At 43.7% G+C, this 22,212-nt stretch overlaps 2 protein-coding genes across 2 annotated transcripts in view; one reads left to right on the forward strand and one right to left on the reverse strand.

The window, feature by feature from the left end:
* Positions 1–22,212, forward strand: part of LOC146833833 (uncharacterized) — a 338,179-nt gene that overhangs the window by 249,939 nt on the left and 66,028 nt on the right. The window lies entirely within an intron of this gene.
* LAMC1 (laminin subunit gamma 1) overlaps positions 1–22,212 on the reverse strand; it is a 329,476-nt gene that overhangs the window by 161,882 nt on the left and 145,382 nt on the right. Inside the window, exons 2-3 of the mRNA XM_085601731.1 lie at positions 16,782–17,086; positions 1,104–1,234 (exon numbers count right to left, since the gene is read on the reverse strand). Coding sequence (XP_085457857.1) covers positions 1,104–1,234; positions 16,782–17,086 — 436 coding nt within the window. The remainder of the gene's footprint in view (positions 1–1,103; positions 1,235–16,781; positions 17,087–22,212) is intronic.

Below are 22,212 nucleotides of genomic sequence, written 5' to 3' on the forward strand. Positions count from 1 at the left end.
ATGGAAAGAACGTAAAAACTACATATTATCGAGCATAGCTTTTGACAACGGCGCTGGTTGTGCCAATCACTGATTATGACCAAGCTCATGATTCACTTTGTTAACAAATCTTCATCATTTTGACAAACCCAACCATCAGTGGGTCATCTAAGCAATTAAAACAGAAGCACATTGTATCCTTACAATCGCGGATCCCTAGCCTACAAAGAGATGGTAATAAACACATTTAATGTTCACAATCAAAAGCTGGGCAACAACAATATGAGGTGAGGTAGTCTTTTGTAATTGCAGAAAAGACATCCAATATTTAGTCCATTATATTTATAACACTGCAGTATCTCACCTACATCAAAAAGAACAAATCTCAGGCGCAAGTAGTGTAGTTTCAAGTCTCGGGACCTTCAAACAACGTTGGATCACTCCACAGAGCAGCAGCTTCCACTGGGTACAGGACCCCATTATTGTTTTGCAAATGTAGGCAGTTTGCAACTACTGACAAGTGACTGTCCATCACCAGACCAACATGGCTTATGTATCCAAGTCATGGGAACACTCCCGCCCCCAGAATGGCAACAGACACCTAAAGATACTTACTTGCAAAGCAGTTATGTCAACTACACAGATGTCAATAAAACCGGAAGGTCATAGGGTTGCAGCCTCACTCGTTGGCAGCCTTTGACTGTCAAGCTCGATAGAAGATTTATCACCAACATGAATGGATTCGTCTGTTACTTGCAACACAATTTAAATATAGGATTTGAAACATGCTATGTGACAAAAATATTCTTCAAAAAGGAAAACAAGGGTATCCTCTGCATGAAAGCCTTACACAATTAGTTCACATCAATTCACTGGGACGTACAACACAACTCGCCTCGGCCTCCAGTTGAGGTAATATCTCAAACTCATTCTGGAGTCCCATCTCCGCAGAATGACTAGGAATATGCCTTGAAACCCAGAACGAAACATTTGCAGACACTGATCAGGGCGGTCAGGATGAGATGTGTCTTGTTTGGATTACTCCACATCCATAGGTGTGCAGACCAGTCACCAAACTCAATGACAAAGTCCTGAACTAGTTTCCAGCTTTCTGGGAAACCTACCTGCCACCAACAGCGAAGTCCGAGATCGCATAATAGTACGACTTCAATACTTTGGGATCATTAAACACTTCATCTCCAAAGGTGTTCAGTCTGTTCAATGTCACTCGAATGTCTGTTGCAGTAACCCATTCCTGTAGTCAAGAAGAAGAAAAGTATTCAAATTAGTTTACATTTCGTTCTCTGTATCAGTGTAAGTGCACTGCATGAATCAACGCATGCTAGGCAATCCTGCGACCCTCTCAAATAAAAAAACTTCCTAAGTCACCCATCCCTTTCTAAATGAAGAGGAAAAGCACAATGAGTTGTGGTACAACATGCAATAAGACTAGAAGAGGGTTTCTATATATAGCCGTCTATGCACTTTGTAACTGTTGATGTTTAATTAGATGCTAATAAAGAAGCTGTCAGTCACCAAGAACTTTATCAGTTTGGAAATGCACTCCATTCAGCACACATACACAACATGAATGATATATGGTATATTTAAGCGTATGAAATTACTTAAACTAGAGTTAAGAGGTAAACCCATTTTGTGGCTTATTAAAGGGCACATTCACATGCCATTATCAGGTAACTATCCCAAGCACTATTTTGTGTCTTTAATTCCATATGTGTTTACAAAATAGCATTAAAACGAAACTTATTATGGTAAGGTAAAATATTGGCAGCGCAAAACACTAAACATATGTAATAGAACTAAACCAACTCAAAAATATTACCTAACACTGTTCCTGTCACAAGGAGGGTGGTGTTATAGATCTCCACTGAATGTTGAACACTGAAGCTGTGACCCCACAACAAAATGCAGAGCTTTACAAGATGGGGACTGAAACTCACTAGTACAATTTGCATAAAAATGACAAATCATTTTTATTTCTTAAAATTTTGGAAATAGTAAGATCCGGGTGCGAGGGTGTCCATACACGAGGGCAGGAAGGGCAAAGGAGAGGTGGTGGGTTTGTGGGGCGCAAGGAGCAGGCAGGCAGAGGGGTGTGGGGCGCAAGCAACAAAAGGGTGAATTCTTGCTGTACACAGATTGATGGACACTAAAACAAGGGGCCTAGGTGCAAGAAGTAGCTCCAACAGTGACAGGAGTAGCCAGCGACTCTGTCAACTTAAGTGAGAAAACTGCAAACACATGTAACAAAAGCAAGTATAGACTTGATTTTTTATTTCTTCGTTCCCACTCATCTGACATTGGCACCTCCAAAAACGTTGCTTAGTGCCTGCAACTTAGGCCTCGGAAGCCACTGGCTTCTTTAGCAAAATGTTAGTCTAGAGCCATATACTTAAAAATAAGCCAGCAAACCAAAATGTAAGCATAACATACACAGGTATAGGTCAGTAGTATTCAGTGCTATAAACTTAATACTCCTCAGCCGTGAGGCCCAGATATAGGTGATCACTAGGCAACATGGGCTGGGGGACGAGCAAGGGATGGTTATTGGAGAGGGAGCTGTAATGGACTAGAGCCTTGTGTCTGTTCAAGATAGCAAGACATCTCAGTGAATTAAATGTTTTCGGCTAACGTGTTGTGATCTACAGGTCACATTTTGAATCACAGAAAGGCCAAGTCACAATTTTGCCCGTCCACTGTTGGTAAACTGAGTACCAAGAAGTTAAGTGATAGCGAAACATGTTTTTCCAACGTTTTGAAACATCAAGCGTGGTTCTGATGATAGAATAAAGATTTTTAAAACAAAAATGCCTTATCTAACCAAAAAAATTAATAACGCCCCTCACACACAAGAGCTGTCTCCATTATATCAAACCACTCAAACTTGGTGTGACTTATAGCCACTTTGGGCGCGCTTGTCCTCCAGAACAGACTACATAGAAAGATGATTGCCGAACAACCAAACTTTAAATATTTGCTTTTTGACAGCGATCAGAACGTGTATTATTCACTGTTTGATATTTAATAATGCATGTGAATTAAGAACTACATGAACAACTACCAGTACAGGAGATGTCTTTGGCCTCATTTTCAAGACTACATCCATCCAATCAAACATGCCAACCCCCTCAGTGCTTCTAAACATGTCCTTGATTTAGATACAACTGGGGTAAATACCTGTCAATCTTCCATTTCATATTTTATCTTAGTACAGATATGTAAATTCTTTATGCACATTTAGAGCTTATATAGCGAAGTGTGACATTTAATAACTTGAAGCCATTTTTAGACGGTAGCGGGATTGAGTTATTCCAGAAGTCAAATACCAGATGCCCAGAGTGTAAATATTAATACTAAATTATAAGGAAAACAGCAAAAAACAATTTCCTACAATGGCTAACAGCAATATCCATTTCTCATCGTAATATAAATGAATGCATTCTACATCTCTCTAGCTTCTTCGGACATGATTATGTTCCCCCACCATTTTCCTATCGCCACTTTACCTGTATAGAACCGATCCATTTTTAGGCCTCAATAGCTCAAACCTTATCAATGAGGCGTTTTTGTCCTATTGCTTTTTTCTTCTCGTTTATTTGCCCTATCTCTTCTATCTTTGTCTATGGCTGGCATCTGCTATTTTGTTAACCTCTCTCTCCTGTTGCTCTTTTGTCTCTTTTCCTGCGTAAACTCACCCTTTTCTCCATGCAAGTTAGCTTGGTGGAGACGGGGTTGCCTACGGAGCGTTTGCCATCTTTGGGACCTCCTCTCTGGCATTCAGGCAACAAGCACCTCTGACCAGAATTCTGCTGCCTCTTCAAGACGCAGAGGTGCTTATCTAGAGCCACTGTGTTAGTAGTCCACTTCCTCCAGCAATTAGGCCCTTGCCCTCCCACCATATGAATAGGACAGCATGCCAGTGCATGGGCAGCCGCTTCTGCCCTCTCATCCTAGACCTTTAGAGTCCATCCATGCCCCATTGCGGTCATATGTCCAGAGCTTACAGTCGGCCCATACCGCAGAGAGGATATATTACCACTTGATGAGCTAGGAGGAAGAGACTACCCTATAAACATTAACCACACAAGACGTTCCATTACCAGGAGTCTATCTTTTATTGGTAGCTGAGGAATGGGGTGAATCTTCTTTGCCAGCTCCCGTTTTAGCACTGGGTCAGAACCACTGCATTTTTAAACACCATAGCCCATTTATCCCATCAAAAATTCAGAGAAATAGCAGACTATAAAGAACTACTTGAACTGACTCACATCTGCCTTCTATTCGGGGGAAAGGGATGGTAATATACTGCAAATCACAGCATGTCAGTCAAGAGCAAGTGGTAAACTTAGTCATCTTATGTAGTAAAGAGAACAATCAAGTCATTTATGTGTGGGAAATAGGACAGCACAGGAAAGAAGTTTATCAAACTGGATACGACTACATTTGCTTAGAGAATATTTAGAAAACTTCGCTACTAGGTTTTTCAAAAGGTGTAGTTAAGAAAAAAAAAAGACAGAGAAAGGAAAATGGTTTGCCCTACATCAAAGAACGTGCACAAATGGAGAACAATTATTTCAGAAACTCTACAGCTAAACCCAAAAATACATCAACAAGACAATATCTCAACAGCTCTCCTACTGAGATCACAATATCTCAAATGCTGCACTTAGGTTAACGTCATGAAAAGTGAGAGGAATCACAAGCTACCAACACAAAAGATAGGTGTAATTGCCTCAAGCTTCACATAAAATTTTACAAAGACTATGGCACCTTTTAGACTTCTAAGCTGTTATTAGGATGTTCAGGGCAGATAGCTTTGCAAGTTATGCAAACCCCACAAAACTAGGATTAATGTAGGTCTCAATCGCAGAGCTACCTCTAAACGCTGTAAATAACAGTTGTTACTATAACTAACTATTAAAATAATGGATCGGGCCAGATAGAGCCATTTGCAAGCCACTAAGACCAGATATGGGTGAAGTAGAGAGCTGAGGTCATACTTCAGAATATATTTGTGACTCATATTTATTTATTTTTTATTTATTTTTTTGTCCTCATCTTTATCATGACTGCAAAGGCCAGACTATACAAACAAGGCTACAAGGGCTTATTGGGTAAGGGCGTGCAGTAGTGAGCTGGTGTGGGTTGCCGACTGAACGAGGAAGACCCAACCCTACAGCAACAGCCAGTATCATACACAGCCCGATGCCTAGTTGTTAAGTCGGCAGCTGCTGACCATGTGCCAATGACACCAATACTGACCACTTAAGCAATTAAGAGCTACGTGGAGTAGCAAAGAGATTGTATCAAGGCTAGATAATCGGACTGGGGGAAAAAAAAACCCCCAGCTGCTAAGCAACCCAATCTAGCAACAGTCAAAAAGCTCTTCTCCTTGGATTTCCCGTCCTGGCTAGGTCAAACTTCGAAATCTGAGAAATTGATAAACACCAAACAAGTAGGATTGGGGGATCAGGTTCTTTCCAATGTTTACAGATTTCCCTGCGCGCTGCCAGCATACAATAAAAAAGGAGATTGTTTACTGGGCTCCGAATCAAATCAAAGATTCCGAAGACTACTAACCTAAGATCGATGACCACAGGAAAACCCAGGGAAGATGTAAGATTCTTGACGATGGCGTCCCAGTAGGATGACAAGTAAGGGCATTCAAAAAACATATGAGTGTCGGAAGCTGATATCAAACCACAACGAGGACAAGCCACCTGGTCGACTTTAGAAAACTTGAACTGCCTCTGTGGAGAGTAATATGCCCTGTGTATAGTGAATAGGTGGTTTCTTCGGAGCCAAGCTGGCTTAACTATGTCCCACATAACTGTGCAGGATTTTGTCCAAAGATCATGCACATTACAGCTGGATATCACGGGGCCCCAAAGTTGCTCAGGTAGATTAAATTCCCCGATCTCTTCAGGTATTAGATTATACCACAGGGAAATTTCTTTTGAGACAGGTGGTTTGTCCAATAAGAGATACCAGTTGGCTACTGCCCCCCACTGGAGGGTTCTTACGGCGTGGGTTTTGACTGTGAAGAGCCTGTGCCCAACTTGACATTTGGAGGAATTTAAATCTAGAAAAATAGGGACCTATTTTATTGCTTAAGAGTTCCCAAGGAAGCATCACCCCTTCAGCAATAGGTCCCCCCAAACTGATATACCCGCCTCCTTCAATGGAGCTGATAATGCATCCCTTGTCCAGACCGGGGGTACCGGTAGATCCCAAATGGGTGCCCTGTACGAATAGTATCCCAGTTTAAGCGATGATCTGATATTAGACCAAGTTTTGGCCAAACTCTGTAATACTTGGAGTTTAACGTTCTTAAAGTACTTGGGATCGCCGAACTTAAATAAAAAAACAGACTGTCCAAATCAGTCACCCTCCAACATGGCCAAAAACATCGTCCCTACCCCCTGATCAAATGGCATTTTTAGCAACATGCGGGCGTGAGATAATTGGAATGCCCATGCATAAATCTGTAAATCAGGCCCTGCCAGTCCCCCCCTTCTCACGACGCCGCCTGATTTTTTTCCATGTAATCCTGGCATTCTTTTTTTTCCAAATGAACGAACTAATATTGGCTTGTAATTTAGTCAAAGAAAATGTATCAAAATAAAGTGGAATTGTATTAAATAAAAACAAGAATTTTGGCAATATAGACATTTTAACCAGATTTGCACGTCCCAGAACCGACAAGGGGAGGTGTCCCCACGTATCCATTACTTTCCGACACTCTTTAGCTAATGCAGATAGATCAGTAGTTGCGATTAGATTAATATCCTTAACAATTCTTAGCCCCAAATATCTCAGGCTGGTGCGGAGTGGTGCAATAAATCATGTTTGATCAGTATTCCAAACCATTATTTCGGTTTTTGAGGCATTCACCTCATAACCCGAAACATTTCCAAATTCGAGGGCTAGCTTGATGGCAGTGGGAAAGGCAATACTAATCTCTGATGTTAAAATCATAACATCGTCCGCATACAGGGCCACCTTCTTCTCCCATGCCTTATACTTAAAGGGCTTGATGATATTATTATCCCGTAATGTCAGAGCAAAAGGCTCAATGTAGAGATCAAAAAGCAATGGAGATAGAGGGCAGCCCTGTCGCGTCCCTCTTGTGATGTTAAAGGACTCGGATAGGCCCCCATTAACCAGAACGGATGCCGATGGACTATGAAATAAAAGTCGTATGGCTCTACGGAAGCCCTCACCCACGTTGAACCTAGCCAAGGCACTCGACAGGTACAACCAATTGACTCTGTCGAATGCCTTGGTGGCGTCCAACGTGAGGATAGCAAATGGCAAAAAGTTAGTGGTAGCCATATCTATAGCACCCACCAGATCATAGGTTAATTCAAAGAGCTGGCGACCCCTTACAAAACCCTTCTGGTTAGGATGTAAAATGTCTGAAGCAACCTTACCCAATCTCATAGCCAGAAGCGATGCAAAAATGTTATAGTCCGCATTGAGACTAGATATAGGACGATATGACCCACAATCTGTGGGAGCCTTGCCAGGCTTAAGGATCAAAGTGATAGACGCGTTGTTCCAGGAGCTAGGGGGAAGTGCCCCTTCCTGCAGTATTTGATTAAAAAGCAGAACAAAAAAAGGAGATCTCTCTTCCACCAACTTCTTGTATATTTCAGCTGGTAGGCCATCGGGCCCTGCCGCCTTACCACTCTTACTTCCAAAAATTGCGGCCACTACTTCTTCCTCCGTAACTGCCATATCTAAAACAGCTCTTGGATCCGAGGAGAGCGAAGGTAGGGATATATTATTTAGCCACTCTCTAATGCATTCTGGGGAGATGTTTTTGTCCTCTTGATAGATCTCCTGAAAGAAATATTTAAATGCCGTTCTAATTTCTGCATCAGACGTTAAGGTCCCAGAGCCGGAAGTGATTGAATTAATTGTATTATGGACCTGGTCAGTTCTGGATTTCCAAGCGAGCAATTTGCCAGCCCCTTCGCCAAATTCAAATTGGGCTAGTTTGCTAACTTCCCATCTACGGAGCAGGCGTTGACTTAGAACCGAAGCCAATTACATTTTAAGCTCAAGCAGTTTCTCTTTTTTAGCTGAAATAAAACTGGGAGTACTACTACTACAGGAGTCTAATTCCGCCTGTGCTAATAAGAGATTGGCTTCAATAGACGCTACTTCCCGAGTATACTGCCTTCTGCGAAATGTGACCTTATTTTTAATAGCTCCACGCAGGAAGCATTTGAACGCATCCCATACAGTGTTGGTACCTGCTGTGGTTATATTAAGTTGCATAAGTGCGTGGTGACTCATATTGATGTCCTTGGAACAGTAAAAAGCATCCTGATATATAATAGAGCAAGATTTCAAAGCAATCAATTTCTCATACAATAGCTCACCAAGTCGGTTTCGCTTGCATTCTGATGCTTTATATTTTCTCCTTTTAAGCAGAATAAACACACAAAAAAGATATGACACGACTTGCATACGTCCGACAAAGGGATTACGAATTCTCTTTATAATATGGTAGTGTTCCTAGAAACCAGAATAACCAGTGATAAATTTGTTTGGTTTATATTAGCACTCTCAAAGACAACTGTTCATTTCCATCTAGTCACAAGGACATTTTTAAATAAACCATTAACATTAATCGAATTAAAATAAAGCTTCTCTTTAGTTTAAAGGTACTATTTACAGTGCACTTGCTGCAGCCGCCTCCATCCCCAAAGCTGTGCCCAGAAGTATCCATCACAGTTTGAACGCGGGACTGAAGCCAGAGAAATAACACTGATAATGTTTTTTCCACTAGCCCTAGCTCGCACGCAAACAAGCAGGACGAATAGCAGCTGGACCTGAGGGGTGAATGTGGTGTTCAGGCCTCTCTGCCCATTCCTGCTCCGGCAGGACAGAGCCCCACCAGCCACGCCGCCACCACCACCACAGGCTTTTTCCACAGGGGAGAGGAAAAGGTCAATTTTCCTCCTCTTTTGGTCGGCATAACTGACAGAATTTGTGTAAGAGGCAGTGGTTTCCCTAACACCATTGTGTATCTTTAATGTACTTCTTGCCTAGTTTGCCTTAGTTCTCACGTTGTGGCTTCCTGTGAACCCCAGTAGTTTCCATGGCCTGCCAGAGGCACAGACTGAGATGGTGGTGTCTGAAAGAGTGGGGCGGCCGGTGGCCAGAGATTCATCTGGGTTTCTGTGCGGATCACTCCTGTCTGCCTTCCTGGCTAAGTGGACAATCCCCCTCACCAGTGATCAGAGCTGCAGTACTACGCTTCCTTTAGGCGGCTATCCCACAGACAAAGTATTTCAGAAGCTAACTATATGTAACATTAGCTGAATAAATAACAAAACTAAGATTTTTCTTCTGAGGTTTTTGTTGCAGGTTTATTAAGCAGAGCTTTGGGTTAACTTAAAGCGTATCCCGGGCAGTCATCGACTAGATGACCTAAGAGGACTGCCCCTCTAAATTCATTACTGTCCACAAAGCATTTTTTGCCCCGGATGTTGTCTATTCAGGATTCACCCTGGATCTGGATATTACTGTTCATGAAAATTTTGCTTCTGACTCAAGGCTGAGCGATACCATGCCATCTCTATATTTGCTCAGGATTTCAACTGTCCCTCAAGAATAGGGGTGCAATCATTTTCATCCCAAAGCCCAACAGACGCCAGTGTTAATGCCTTACAGTTCCATTTTGGATTCACTAGTTGCTTTTCGATCGCCCTTAAACTTCATCTGTACCATTAAATGAAGAGACCAATCAAAACAGAGACTATCACAGTAATCAATATGTCAAAGAACAATTAAGGAGACAGAGTGGGTATCACCCAAAAGAGCTCTGTAAACTCACCCCCTCAACCACGCTGAGCATGTAAGTGATGCTACTAGAGAGATGCCAAAACCAAGGCTCCTTTCCGCTCTCCAACCCAATGTTAGCTGCTGTAAGAAGTGTTGGCAGTGGTTAGAGTCAAGTACTGTATCATGGAGAGCAACACAGCTGCTGCCCCTATAATGTTGCCATGTATGACATACCTATAGGACGTTGTCCCCAGCAGCACCTTAAGCATCCTTCCTTCTTCCCATCCTTCTATTTATTTACCAAACTTTGTGAAAAGTGGCCTGGTTAATGTTACTTTGAATACTGGGTCACTGTCCAAATCTGGCTTGGATAAGGTATTTCACAAATGGGGGCATCCATGAAAACTAGTGCAGCGGATGGGCTTTAGGTGCTAGGCTGTTGACAAACAGTTTCAACTGCTCAATAATTGTACTTGTGGATGGACACTGCAGAAATTCTCAGACTGGAAGAAGTTACTTTATTTCAACTTTACAATGGCAGCGGTGGATTTGATTAACCACTTATTCCACTAGTAAAAGCTGTGATGAGGAAACGTTTTTGTACAGAAGCAAAAGGTATTAGATTAATAGGTGCTAAATCAAACAAGCGCCTTGCTACCTTAAGGCTGCAACTTGGTTTAAAGGGATAAAAGAATTAACCCAGAACACGGTCTATTGAGTCTGAAGCACACCAGCAAATGACAAAGTGTGAAAAAGTAACAAAAATATGAGACGCTAAAATTAAACAAATAGACACCAAGGTCATTAGTTTGTTTTTCAATCAAAAAGTACAATTTTATGCTCCAGTTTGATGGGCAGTCAAAATGACAATATATTTAAACATAATCTGTGTGTACAATATTATGTGAAATATTTGGGACAGACCTTTGAAATCTTTGTCATATGATGTTTCAACATTTACAACCTGATGTGTTACAATTTGGCAAGAGTGATCATGGTGAGATGAGAAACCGCCAACGCCAGTTTCGTCGATACAACTTTATCAAAGAGTAATTAGATTGATATATGTAGAAATAAACAAAATTCAAATCCAAAGGGTTCTTCAAGAATAAGTGTATCAATGGCTTAAGATAATATTGATGGCAAGAGAAGTTATTTGTCAAAATCTTGCAGGACCGCAGTATATCATAAGAGTAAGTTCTCCCAACAATGTCAAGGAAAGTATCTAGATAAGATTGGTGGCTGCAGTGACACAGGCAAACGCAAAGTTTATGAACTTATCTAGATACTTTCCAGATATTGTTGGGATAACTTACTCTTATGCTGTACTGCGGTCTAAGACTTCAACAAGTAATTCCTCACACCGTATTACTGTGTCAAAATTATCTTAAGCCACTGATATACTTCTTGTAGAAACTTTGAATTTCAATTATTTCTGCAAATATCAACCTAATTACATCTTGTTCAAGTCGTATCGTGCCGACAACTTGTAAAACATCATTGGGTTGTAAATGTTGAAACATATGATAAACATTTCAAAGGACTGTCCGAAACATTTCATATAATACACTGCACACACAAATTGTATTATATTGTTATTATGATTACCAAAAAAAGTAAACAATTTTATTTTTTGATTGAAAACTAAACACCTCAGTGTCCGTTAATGTATTTTTAACAGCTCATATTTTTGTTACCGGTTTGTTCTCACTCTGTTCCTTTGTTGGTGTGCTCCAGCCTCAATAGTTACTTTATTTTACAAAGGGTCTGTTTGCTAGGACAGAAATAACACATTGTATGTGTTATACCTCAGTCTCTAATTTGTGATTGACCAAAATCACTACTTTTAGCAGATTAGTGTGTACTTCCGTCCTCGCATTAGAAAGAAGTTTACTGAATGACTGTTGCCAACTACTTTAATTGCATTGAAAAAATCTGCACAACATTAACAAGCCAGACCGAATCACATAATGGCTGGAAGGAATGGACTTAATCCACAGTAATAAAGATTGACGTAACCATCACAGCAACTAAACACGTGATCGTTACTTTCATAAATGAAAACGTGTGCGATAAAAGCCAAGCATTTGCACCTGTGCACATGGTAGGTGGGTCACTCTCATCCAGGCACCTGCACCTCTGGAGAGCAAACACTCACCAGAGTGCATGAAATTTCAGTCCCGACTGGACCAACCACAGAATCCATTTACAAAATCAAGAAAAACAGTCTATTTATGGTCATGTAATGTAATGAGGTGCTTATATAGCACTCTATCACCCGACGGGTATCCTGGCGCTTAAAAAGGAGAGTCCCCACCAAAAGTTAATAGGGGCAGTCGAGGTTGTGACACAGGAAGGGAGGAAAAGAGATATCAGAAGGAGAAATTACTCCAGCCTAGAGAATAAAAACGTTTTCAACTTTTTCCTGAAATCCATAAGACTTTGGACCCGACGTAGATCCAAAGGGAGAGTGCTCCATAGCCGAGAAGCAGCGGCAGAGAAGGATCTGCCACCTGTTCTGGACCGCCTGAACCTGACTGCACTCATCAGAAATGCAGAAGCAGAACGAAGGTTTCTAGTTGGAGAATACCAACTGAATTTTCTTTGCAGGTTCTTAGGGACCATTCCATGAGCTGCCCTAAAGACAGTGCATAGAGCTTTGAATTGAATTCGCTGGTGGATCGGCAGCCAATGCAAATCTCACAAGGCTAATGTGGTTGAGGTCACTCGCTGCCTATTTAAAGCGAGTTTCGCTGCAATGGCCTGTATTCTGTACAGCTTCCCGATAAGGATGTTGGGCGCACCCAGATATAGAGAGTTGCAGTAATCAAGTCTGCTGAGAATTACGCATCTCACAACATGCGTCCTAGCAGAGTTAGGCAAAAAAAGGAGGATCTTTCTCAGCACTCGGATTAGCGAGAAGCAAGTGCCAACCGTTTTGTTAACCTGAGAATTCAGTTGGAGATCCTGATCCACCATCACCCCCAGATTGCGTACTGTGCTAGAAGGGGTAATAGGAGCGCCAGTAGGGGACAGCTGAAAGATGGGTAAAACAGGCTGATCAGATCTTCTGGAAGAACACAGGACCACTTCCGTTTTAGAGCTGTTAAATTGTAACCAGTTCTTCTTAAGCCACTTCGTAGTGCTAGTCATACACTCGTGAAATCTTTCCAAGTAAATTGAATCATTCCCTTCCAAGGAAAACATGAGCTGGGAATCATCTGCATAATTCACCACCTCCACTCCAAAAGATCTAATAAGCGGAATGAGAGGCTGCAAATAGATGTTAAAGAGCACAGGACTAATTCCTGAGCCATGCGGGACCCACTGTCGTAAGGAAGACTTGTTAGCGGAGAACGACTGAAGGCACACTGTCTGTGTCCTGTCTGTTACATAAGAACAAAGCCAGTCAAGGGCACGACCGGTCACACCCTGGTCTTCAAGTCTCTCCAACAGGATACCGTGGTTTACAGTGTCAAAAGCCGCTGACATGTCCAACAGCACCAAGATCACTGACTGGCCACTGTCCTCCCGCATCCTCATATCATCAAGCACGGTAACAAGTGCTGTTTCAGTACCGTGCTTGGGCCGAAATCCAAATTGCATCTCGTCAAGGAGCGAATACTCCTCAAGATACTGGGATAGAGACTTACTGACTATGCGTTCCAGAATTTTAACAGGATATGGCAATAAAGAAATTGGCCGATAGTTGGCCACACACCCGGGGTCAAGCGTGTTTTTTTTTTTACCACTGCTTCCTTCCAGTTTTTAGGGACCTCGCCCGTACTCAAGGATAGACCACAGATCTGTCGTAAATAGGGAAAGAGCTCGGACCCGTATTCCTTCCAGATTCTGTGGGGCAGGGGGGACACCCCAGGCTAAGGTATCAAATGTTTTCCCGTCCGGAATGTGAAAGCAATCTAGAGTATGCTGGCAGTGTTTTAAAATGGTAGGGTTGCTGGGCTTAGAGTCTGGTGATGGCAGAGAACACTGCTCAGCACTGGACAACTGAGGATCAGGTTCGTCCACCGCTGTTAGTGGATCAAAATCCCTAACTATCTTGTCGATTTTATCCTCCAGATAGGAAACTAACTCATCGCATAAAGCTTGAGTAGCATGAATTTTGTTATTAGCACAGTCAGGTTTAGACAGACTCTTTACTAAGCTGAATATAGCTTTGGTGCTATTAGCTGCTAGAAGAATGGTATTAGCAAAATACTCAGCTTTAGTTTTCGCTATAGTGTTTTTGTACAGATTAAGTTGATTCTTAAAAGCATTTTTATCTGAATCACTATATCCTTTTCTCCAGAATTTTTCCGCCGCTTTACAACCCATCCTGAGTGCTCACAATTCCTCGTTAAACCAGGGGGCTGAGGGTTTCTCTCTCTTTTTTAGCTTCTTTGCAGGAATATGCTTATCAAGCCTGTCTCGGATCTGCACACAGTGGAATTGGTAATTCCAGTCCACCGACCTACTGGAGTCCAGGCTGTCCAAGTCATTCCAATGCAAGGAATTTTTAAGCTTACTCAATGTTGCCCATTCTCTGCCCAGCCGATATGGTCTCTGATGATAGATTTTACAACACACATTAGGCAGAGTAAGCCTAAAATTTACCAGACTATGATCAGTCCAGCACAGTGGTAGAACATCTTTAATTGTAGCCATGTTGGAATTAGCAAACAGTAGATCTAATATATGTCCACCCTGGTGCGTAGGTTGCAACACCAGCTGGAGCATATCGAAGTTTGCGCAAGCTTCCGACAATTCCTTAAACGCCGTGTCCAGCGAGCCATCAGCCCACAAGATGAAATCACCCAGGATGATCAGTTTAGAGTGTGTCAAGGCCAGGTTACACACCACATCAATCAGGGCAGAGCACTTAGAGTTAGGTCCTCCTGGGGGTCTGTAGCAAAGCATACCGGTTAATAGATGACCGTGAGCTTCCCTTAAGGAAAACCCCAGGAGTTCGAACCCTTCGGCCTCATCTAATTCAAGAGGGGTGAAGTTCCATTTATCTTTGAAGATTACTCCCAACCCTCCTCCTCACCCTGATATACGGGGTTTGTGAAAAACATTATACCCAGGGGGGCAAGCAAGTCCTAGTTCAACTAAAGAATCAGTGCATGTCCAGGTTTCTGAGATAAAAAGTACGTCCAGGTCGTGACATTCCAGCAGGATGTGTATTTCCTGAAAGTGTTTAACTAGAGACCTGGCATTCACAAGACTGCACATTACCTCAATCAGCGAGCCATCAGTACGCAAGGCCTGGTCCCCCTTCCTCCCAGCCTTAACCCCTACCTCGGACTTCTGCCCACCAAGCCTCGTAAGTTGGTCCTTGGAATAGCAAACACTAGCAGGGCGTGGGGGCTGGGAGAGCGATCCGGCAGCATGACTGGCACTGTGCACGGTCAGGGCGCGGATGGGCGCAGACTGGAAGGCTGCCTACACACGACACAAGCACCTATACAGCATTTACTTATATCCCTACTGGTATAAGTCTCAGGTTAACTCTCCGGAACAACTTATCAAAATTTTACACACACTTATTTTGTTATTTATTGTTTAAAATTGGCCTAAGCTAAAACACGAAATTTGGACATTGCAAGCTTAGGGATGAGGAAAAAAAAATAATAAAAGAGGATATTAAAAAAGCAATTACATAAATATATAGTTTATATATAGTTTACCATTAATATATTGAATATGGGTGAGCTCTTCAATTATTTTCCTCCAGCACTCAAGTTCCTAGTTACATTGTCATATGCTCTGCTAATGCCCTCATGTTTTGGGGCAGTCTGTGGTTACTAGGCAGCATCCATGTGGGCACTTGCATATGCTCCGGTGTCCCAGAGCCACAAATACCGGTACAATCCAGCTGGACAGTACAACTACCCCCCTTCTCCAAACCCCCCCACCCCAGGTTACTTGAAAGAGGAAAGCAACAGAGTGGAGGTTGAGGATTTAATGGGGGTGGGGCAAGTAGTACACGAGGGACAGAAGAAGAAAACACTTCCACTCCCATTGACTGCTACATTTAAAAACAACATATTTCCTTAAATGCAAGTTAAGGAACACAAGTCATCCTATCAGAACACAGTAAAGAAGAAATTCTCCAGAGGCAGAATAAAAGGAATAGGGAGGAAAGCAACTGAATAGGATGCAGGTAAACAGGATGGACAATAAAGCCAAAAAAAGCAGGAGGCTGACCCAAAGCCCACTAGATGTATACATTTTACTGTTTACAGACAAAAAGTACTCTACTATAGCTAAGTGGATGCAAGACCTAAATAAAGCAGTAAACAAAGACAAACATATTTGGTATCAGGAGAAAACCTGTCAAAAAACGAAGAAAAAAACTGAATGGTGATCCGGTGTGTTCATTTATGTAATAACCGTAGCACCCTTCACTTGTAGGTACCCTAAATAAAACTGCTACCACTCTCGCCCAGGTCTAACTGATATAAGCCTCATTAAATACAAAAGCTATTTTTTGAACGGCCACATATTTACAAGTTAACATCTGAATTCGCTCTTCTCCATGTTGGTAAGGCCTCGAGGCCAATGTCACTCAATACCCTTCACAACCTCTCCTCGCTCCCAAATTCAGACTTAGCCACATCACCCCAAAACAGCAGTAGTTTTACGTCTTACTAACCATCATATCTCTTAAGGAATAAACAGCTCTGGAATACCAGCTACCTGATCTTCTGACTGGTGTTTGTACAGAAAGCCTAGATATCACTCAGTTGAAAATGTGGCTTTTATTCAAACCTTAGAGGAACAAGTACTTCACTGGATAAATGATGAATAAATTGAAGTGACAGCATGCCAACACCAAATGGCGATCTATGCTAAAGCATATGATCTACAGCTCATATGCCTCGAACAATTGGTTTCTCCATTTGCTAATTCTGCATTTATCTAACTTAGACTATCCCCACTCTGTCCACACATTAGCTTAAAAAGAGACCTGTGTTGAATACCTGTAGTACGTGACTGTTGTCAAAGTTGTAGGCGCTTGGCCGTCCCTCCAATGTCGAGAATGCCACATTGCCCCCAGTGAGTGGGGAGATGTCACTGAACTCATCTGTGCACAGGGCCTGCTGCTCATCCTCCCCTGTGCGGATGAAACCTCGGTTTAGCTTCTTGTAGGTGTTCTCACAGGAGCCACTGTAGTACTGGTAAGGGACCCACGGACCATCCTCTCGCGTACGCTTGTAGATGGCAAAGCTCTCCGGACGGCTGGTGTGGAACTTCAGACGTACATATGTGATGTCAAAGGATTTACCTGAAATGAAGCAACATGAAAAAATGGTAAATTTGAGGTGGAAGACCGAGCAATGCAGACTTAAAATCGGTTGTCCAGTACAGACCCCTGCATCTGCAACAGGAGCAGGGCGAGGCTATTTGCACAACAATGAGGGCTGCATAAACATTTCTTAAAAACATATGGAGGTGTTAACTGTCCTGAAAGAGGAGATCACACGCATGGACTTACTCTGTAAAAACAGGAATGCATAGACCTTCAATAGGCAGTAGCCAAATTGTGTGCCAAAATGGTCTAATGGTTGGATGAAGCTGTACTGCTCCACTATCACAGCAGCAACTGTATAAAGTATGTGGAGAAGTGTGGCTCACTGGTTAGAGTAAGCAGACCTGGAAGCAGAGATCAGCCCGGGACCAGGGTTCAATTCCCGGCTCGGCTGGGTCTTGAGTCCATAAATTGTCCATGGACTCGATAATTCTCGCTCCAGTGCATACTCGATTCATGGGTTCACACTCTGCGACTCTGGGCAATAGCTTGCTTAATCTCCACAATGGCCCCTCGTGGTGGGATGCCTGGCTTTCACCTTGTGGATGCCCTGCTGGGTTATCTCACAGGGGAATACCAGGACGGGTTCCCTAAGCAAGCGCTTAGAGACCGGTTGGTGATTTGCGCTATATAAATATCTGCACATTTACATTTACATTTACTGTCCTGAAAGAGGAGATCACACGCATGGACTTACTCTGTAAAAACAGGAATGCATAGACCTTCAATAGGCAGTAGCCAAATTGTGTGCCAAAATGGTCTAATGGTTGGATGAAGCTGTACTGCTCCACTATCACAGCAGCAACTGTATAAAGACAAGCTAGTGATTACCCTGTACAAAAAAAAAATCCAGTGAGGTAAGATATTCTAGTCTTTGTAGCTACATTTAAAAAACAGATATTAACCACACTGCCCCCAGGGGAGAGCAAAATCTTTGACACACTGCTTATGAGAAAACAGGTGTACACGGGCTGCAAGAGCGTCAGAACGAACAAAAGCGAGAGCTACCCAGAAACCAGAGTGAGTCAGCATAGTGCTACCCAGAGACGAGAACAAGTCAGCAAACATCTGTCCAAAAAGACTACGTACACTGAAACAAGGAAGACCTCTCCAAGTCAGCATACAGAGGGAAAGCCTGATTCAGACAAGTAATGTAATAAATCGCTCCTCCCATTGATTGCCAACACACACAAAAAAACAGCTAAAGCTTAAAATGTTGGTTATTATGCATACCATCACTCGTATACAAGAATGCTCTGCTAGCACTGAGCTGTAGATCTTGCGACTTGCAGATCATCCCCTTTTCCAGCGTGGATTGCAAGCCATCTCTTCATCGCAAAAGACTACAGATACGAGTTGATGCAAGTTGATGCTGAATGCACATTGTATCTGATGGAGACTTCTAGCCGCAGATTCCTTACCTTAGAATTATCCCCAGGTGTCAGGCTGGATCCTGAAATTTTTCGTGAGCAGTACTTCTGCATGTCAGTGAGTGGAGTCATCCAGCCGCACGAGGCAGCGGCGTCCACGAAGTGACGTGCACTGTGCTTATAGAGGCGCCACCCCATCACGCGGACATCAGTTAGTTTTTCTGTGCCAGTCAGCGTAGATATGGAGAGAGCTACCCCCAGTCATTTTCTGACTTAAGCTGTTCGACTTTTTGTTGAGATCTTTCTCCTGGTGTGGCAGGGATGTTCACTAAAAAGGCTGGTTTCAAGCCCTGCGGCGCCAGTTACCAATGGATGTTGGTGACAGACCTGCGTCTTGTCTGCCTCTGATGTCTCCAGCGCGACCACGACGTGAAGACCTGAGTCGACTGCCATGCTATGCACCCAAAGGCCTTGAGCAAGTAGTGCCTAAGCTCCTTGCCGCTCGACGGTCTCAATCCCAGTCGAGAGGAAGGTCTCAGGATAAATTGTGGCACCATTGATGATCTTCGCAGTCTAACTCTGCAAGGAATTTGGTAAGTCCCACAAAAAAATACAAAATAAAAATAGAGTATAAATTCATAGAGGTCTTCCACTACCCCCGTCTGAAGTCATCGCGCGATTGTAAATAGGTTTTTGAAAGATCTTCAACATATGTTTCTATCTTCAACCTTAATCATGCCTGAGTGGGACCTCAATCTAGTACTCCCATTTCTGATGTGCGCTCCTTTTGAGCCACTACACACAACTTTCCTCTCAGACTCCTTACCATCTAGATGGCCTTCCTAGTTGCAATAACAGTAGCACAGAGGGTCAGTGAGCTCCAGAATTCGTCATCTAAGCCTCCGTACCTAAACATCTTCCCAGACAAGCTGGTTCTTCGCACTAAAGCTTCCTTCTGCATAAAGTTGTCACTCCCTTTCATGTAGGTCAGTCGATCACCCTGCCTACCTTTCATGCTCCACCACATCCCTCGAAGGAAGAGAACTCACCGACGCAAAAAGAGCATAGTCGTTCCACCTTGACCGCACAAAAGAGTTCTAGGTGGACAACCAACTCTTTGTGGGTTATGTCGGAGCCAAGAAGGGAAAGGCTGTGTATAAACAGACCATCTCTAGATGGATTGTGATCTGCCTTAAAACCTGCTACACACTGGCCAAGATGCAATCGCCTGAGGGTTTGCGTGCTCATTCAACCAGAGCCAAGGCTGTGCCTACTGCAATAGCACACAGAGTTCCAGTCCTGGACATCTGCCAGATAGCAAAGAGAGCTTCTCTGCACACGTTCAACAAGCACTACTGCCTGGACAGTCAGGTCCGTAAGGATGGGCACTTTGCATGTTCGGTCCTCCAGAACTTTGTGTGAAACGGTTTTGCAGATCCACATCCAGTGAGGTATTGCTTGGGCATCTATTCCAAGGTAAGAAATCTTCTGCTAGAAGCCTCTTTCAGATGAACAAGTTACTTACCTTTGGTAACACCTTATCGGGTAGAGTATATCTAGCCGCAGATTACTTGCCAACTCACCTATCCTCCCTGCTTAGCAAAGTGATTTCTTGGGTCAAGGTTGTTCGCCCTGTCAGGGCCCTAGTTTTCCACACCAGTGGTCAGAGTTTTGTGCATCTGCACTCCTGGCGGAGAAAGTCGCAAAAAAAAAAAAAACTGGCGTCAGTGGACTGGGGAGGCGCCTATATAAGCACTGTGCCCATCACTTCCGGTGCCGACTATGCCACACGGAGCCGAACTACACCACCTACTGGCACATAGGGGTACTGCTCACGAAAACATTCCGGATCCAGTCAGACACCTGGGAATAATTACAAGGTAAAGAATCTGCAGCAAGAGTCTCTATCACATAAGGCGTTATTGAAGGTAAGTAACTTGTTAGTTTAGTGCAGTGGGACGGCATCACCCTTGACATTTAGTTTGAACACATTCCTGTTGCTCACTTCAGTCGAAACCTTGTCTGCTACTTTCTCTTTGCCCCAAGCAGATGAAAGGAAGACTGAAATTCAACACTTGCCCCAAAGTTAGCAAATAAAAAACGGTCAAACTCCCAAAAAGCCGCCATTCCAGCAGTGAAACAACAGCAATACTATATTCATCAGTTAACAAGCTCAAGGCGGAAATACAACATACTTTAGGTAGGCAGCTTGTGTGTCGGAAACTTAATTGTCTATAATTCCAGAAATAATTAGAGGCTGCACCCCACTAATGGGGTAATAAAGGCAGAAGTTTTAATTGAATACAACTGCGCACAGGCAAGCTGTGTGCACTGCAAAAATTCTCTAGTGCAAATACAGAGGAGTGTTCCTCCATTTTACGCGGGGCTCAAACTCTTAACCCAATAGCTGGGCAAGGTGTGAATTGCCAGTCACCCACCTTTGTGGAGACGCTATTAAGTGCTCCTCTGGGGAGTGCAGGTGCGGAAGGGAGTTTCCTCCCATTTTGCACAACTTTATTAGGAGGCTAATTCAGGTATCATTCGATCTAATTTTGGCTAATTAGATCATTCAAACAATTAGCTTTCCTGGCTAGCTCTCTGCAGGCAGCATTTCATGGCACCAAAGCATAGGAACCACCCTTAGGGAGCCCAGCCTCTAGAAAATGAATAACCCAACAAGCTGAGGGCAAGCCAAGGCCGACTGGAGCCCCTGAACATTTGATCAATCAGAACTGATATTACAGACACCATCACAACAACATGTAATCTATTCCCTTGCTGACTGGCTCGGTGCTCCTGGGGGGTGACTTTAATTGCATCACGGATGTCTGCATGGATCGCTCCCATCCCCCCCTTGCTGACTCCCCTGTGCGTAGGTTGGCAGTGGTCCGGAAGGATTGGCAGAGACAGTGGGGACTGACTGATACCTGGAGAGCGCATCATCCGGGGGAGAGGGATTATTCTTACTTCTCATCATTACACGATCTCCATGTTCGCCTAGATTCGATCCTTAGCTCCCCTGACGTGCATGGGGCGATGGTGCACAGTGAGTACCTAGCTAGGACAACCTCGGATCACAATCCTTTGCTGACAGTCCTACACTGGATGCGGGATCGGCCGGCTATTCCCACATGGCGGCTTCGGCCAGACACGCTGGAGGATCCGGTGTTTCGTGCCAACATTGGGTCAGCTATAGAGGACTATTTTCGAATTACCGCCAGTACGGCATCATCCCTGGTGGTAGAATGGGACGCCTTTAAGGCTGTGGTTCGGGGGCGCTGTATTGGTGAGGTAGTGGGAGTGCGCAGAGTGCTGCTGCAGGACGTCCAGTCGGCGGAACGGCGGGTGCGCGATGGGGAAAGAGAGAGGCCGGAGCGCCTGGACGAACAGGCGGGGCTACTTGAGGCTCGGGAGGCGTTAGCAGTCCAGACCGAGACAATTGCATTGTTTTGACTATAAAGCCTACATGGATAGGGCGCATGTGGAACGTGATAAGGTTGGGGCATTGCTGGCCTGGCTGGCCAATCCGGCCCGCAGGGGGATCCCGATAGATGAACTGAGGGGGCAGGGTACGGAGGTGTTCTGCACCCAAAAAGACATCAATGATCACTTCCTACAGTATTACGCAGAGTTGTATCGGAGTGGGGCGGGCCCTGGTTGCCCGGAAGATGCAGAATTTTTGCCGGGGGCGGGGCTCCCAAAGCTTGTGGCTGCAGATGCTGAGGCGCTAGG

The sequence above is a fragment of the Triturus cristatus genome, chromosome 4_2 (genome assembly GCF_964204655.1).
Source record: "Triturus cristatus chromosome 4_2, aTriCri1.1, whole genome shotgun sequence".
In the NCBI taxonomy this organism is placed as follows: domain Eukaryota; kingdom Metazoa; phylum Chordata; class Amphibia; order Caudata; family Salamandridae; genus Triturus; species Triturus cristatus.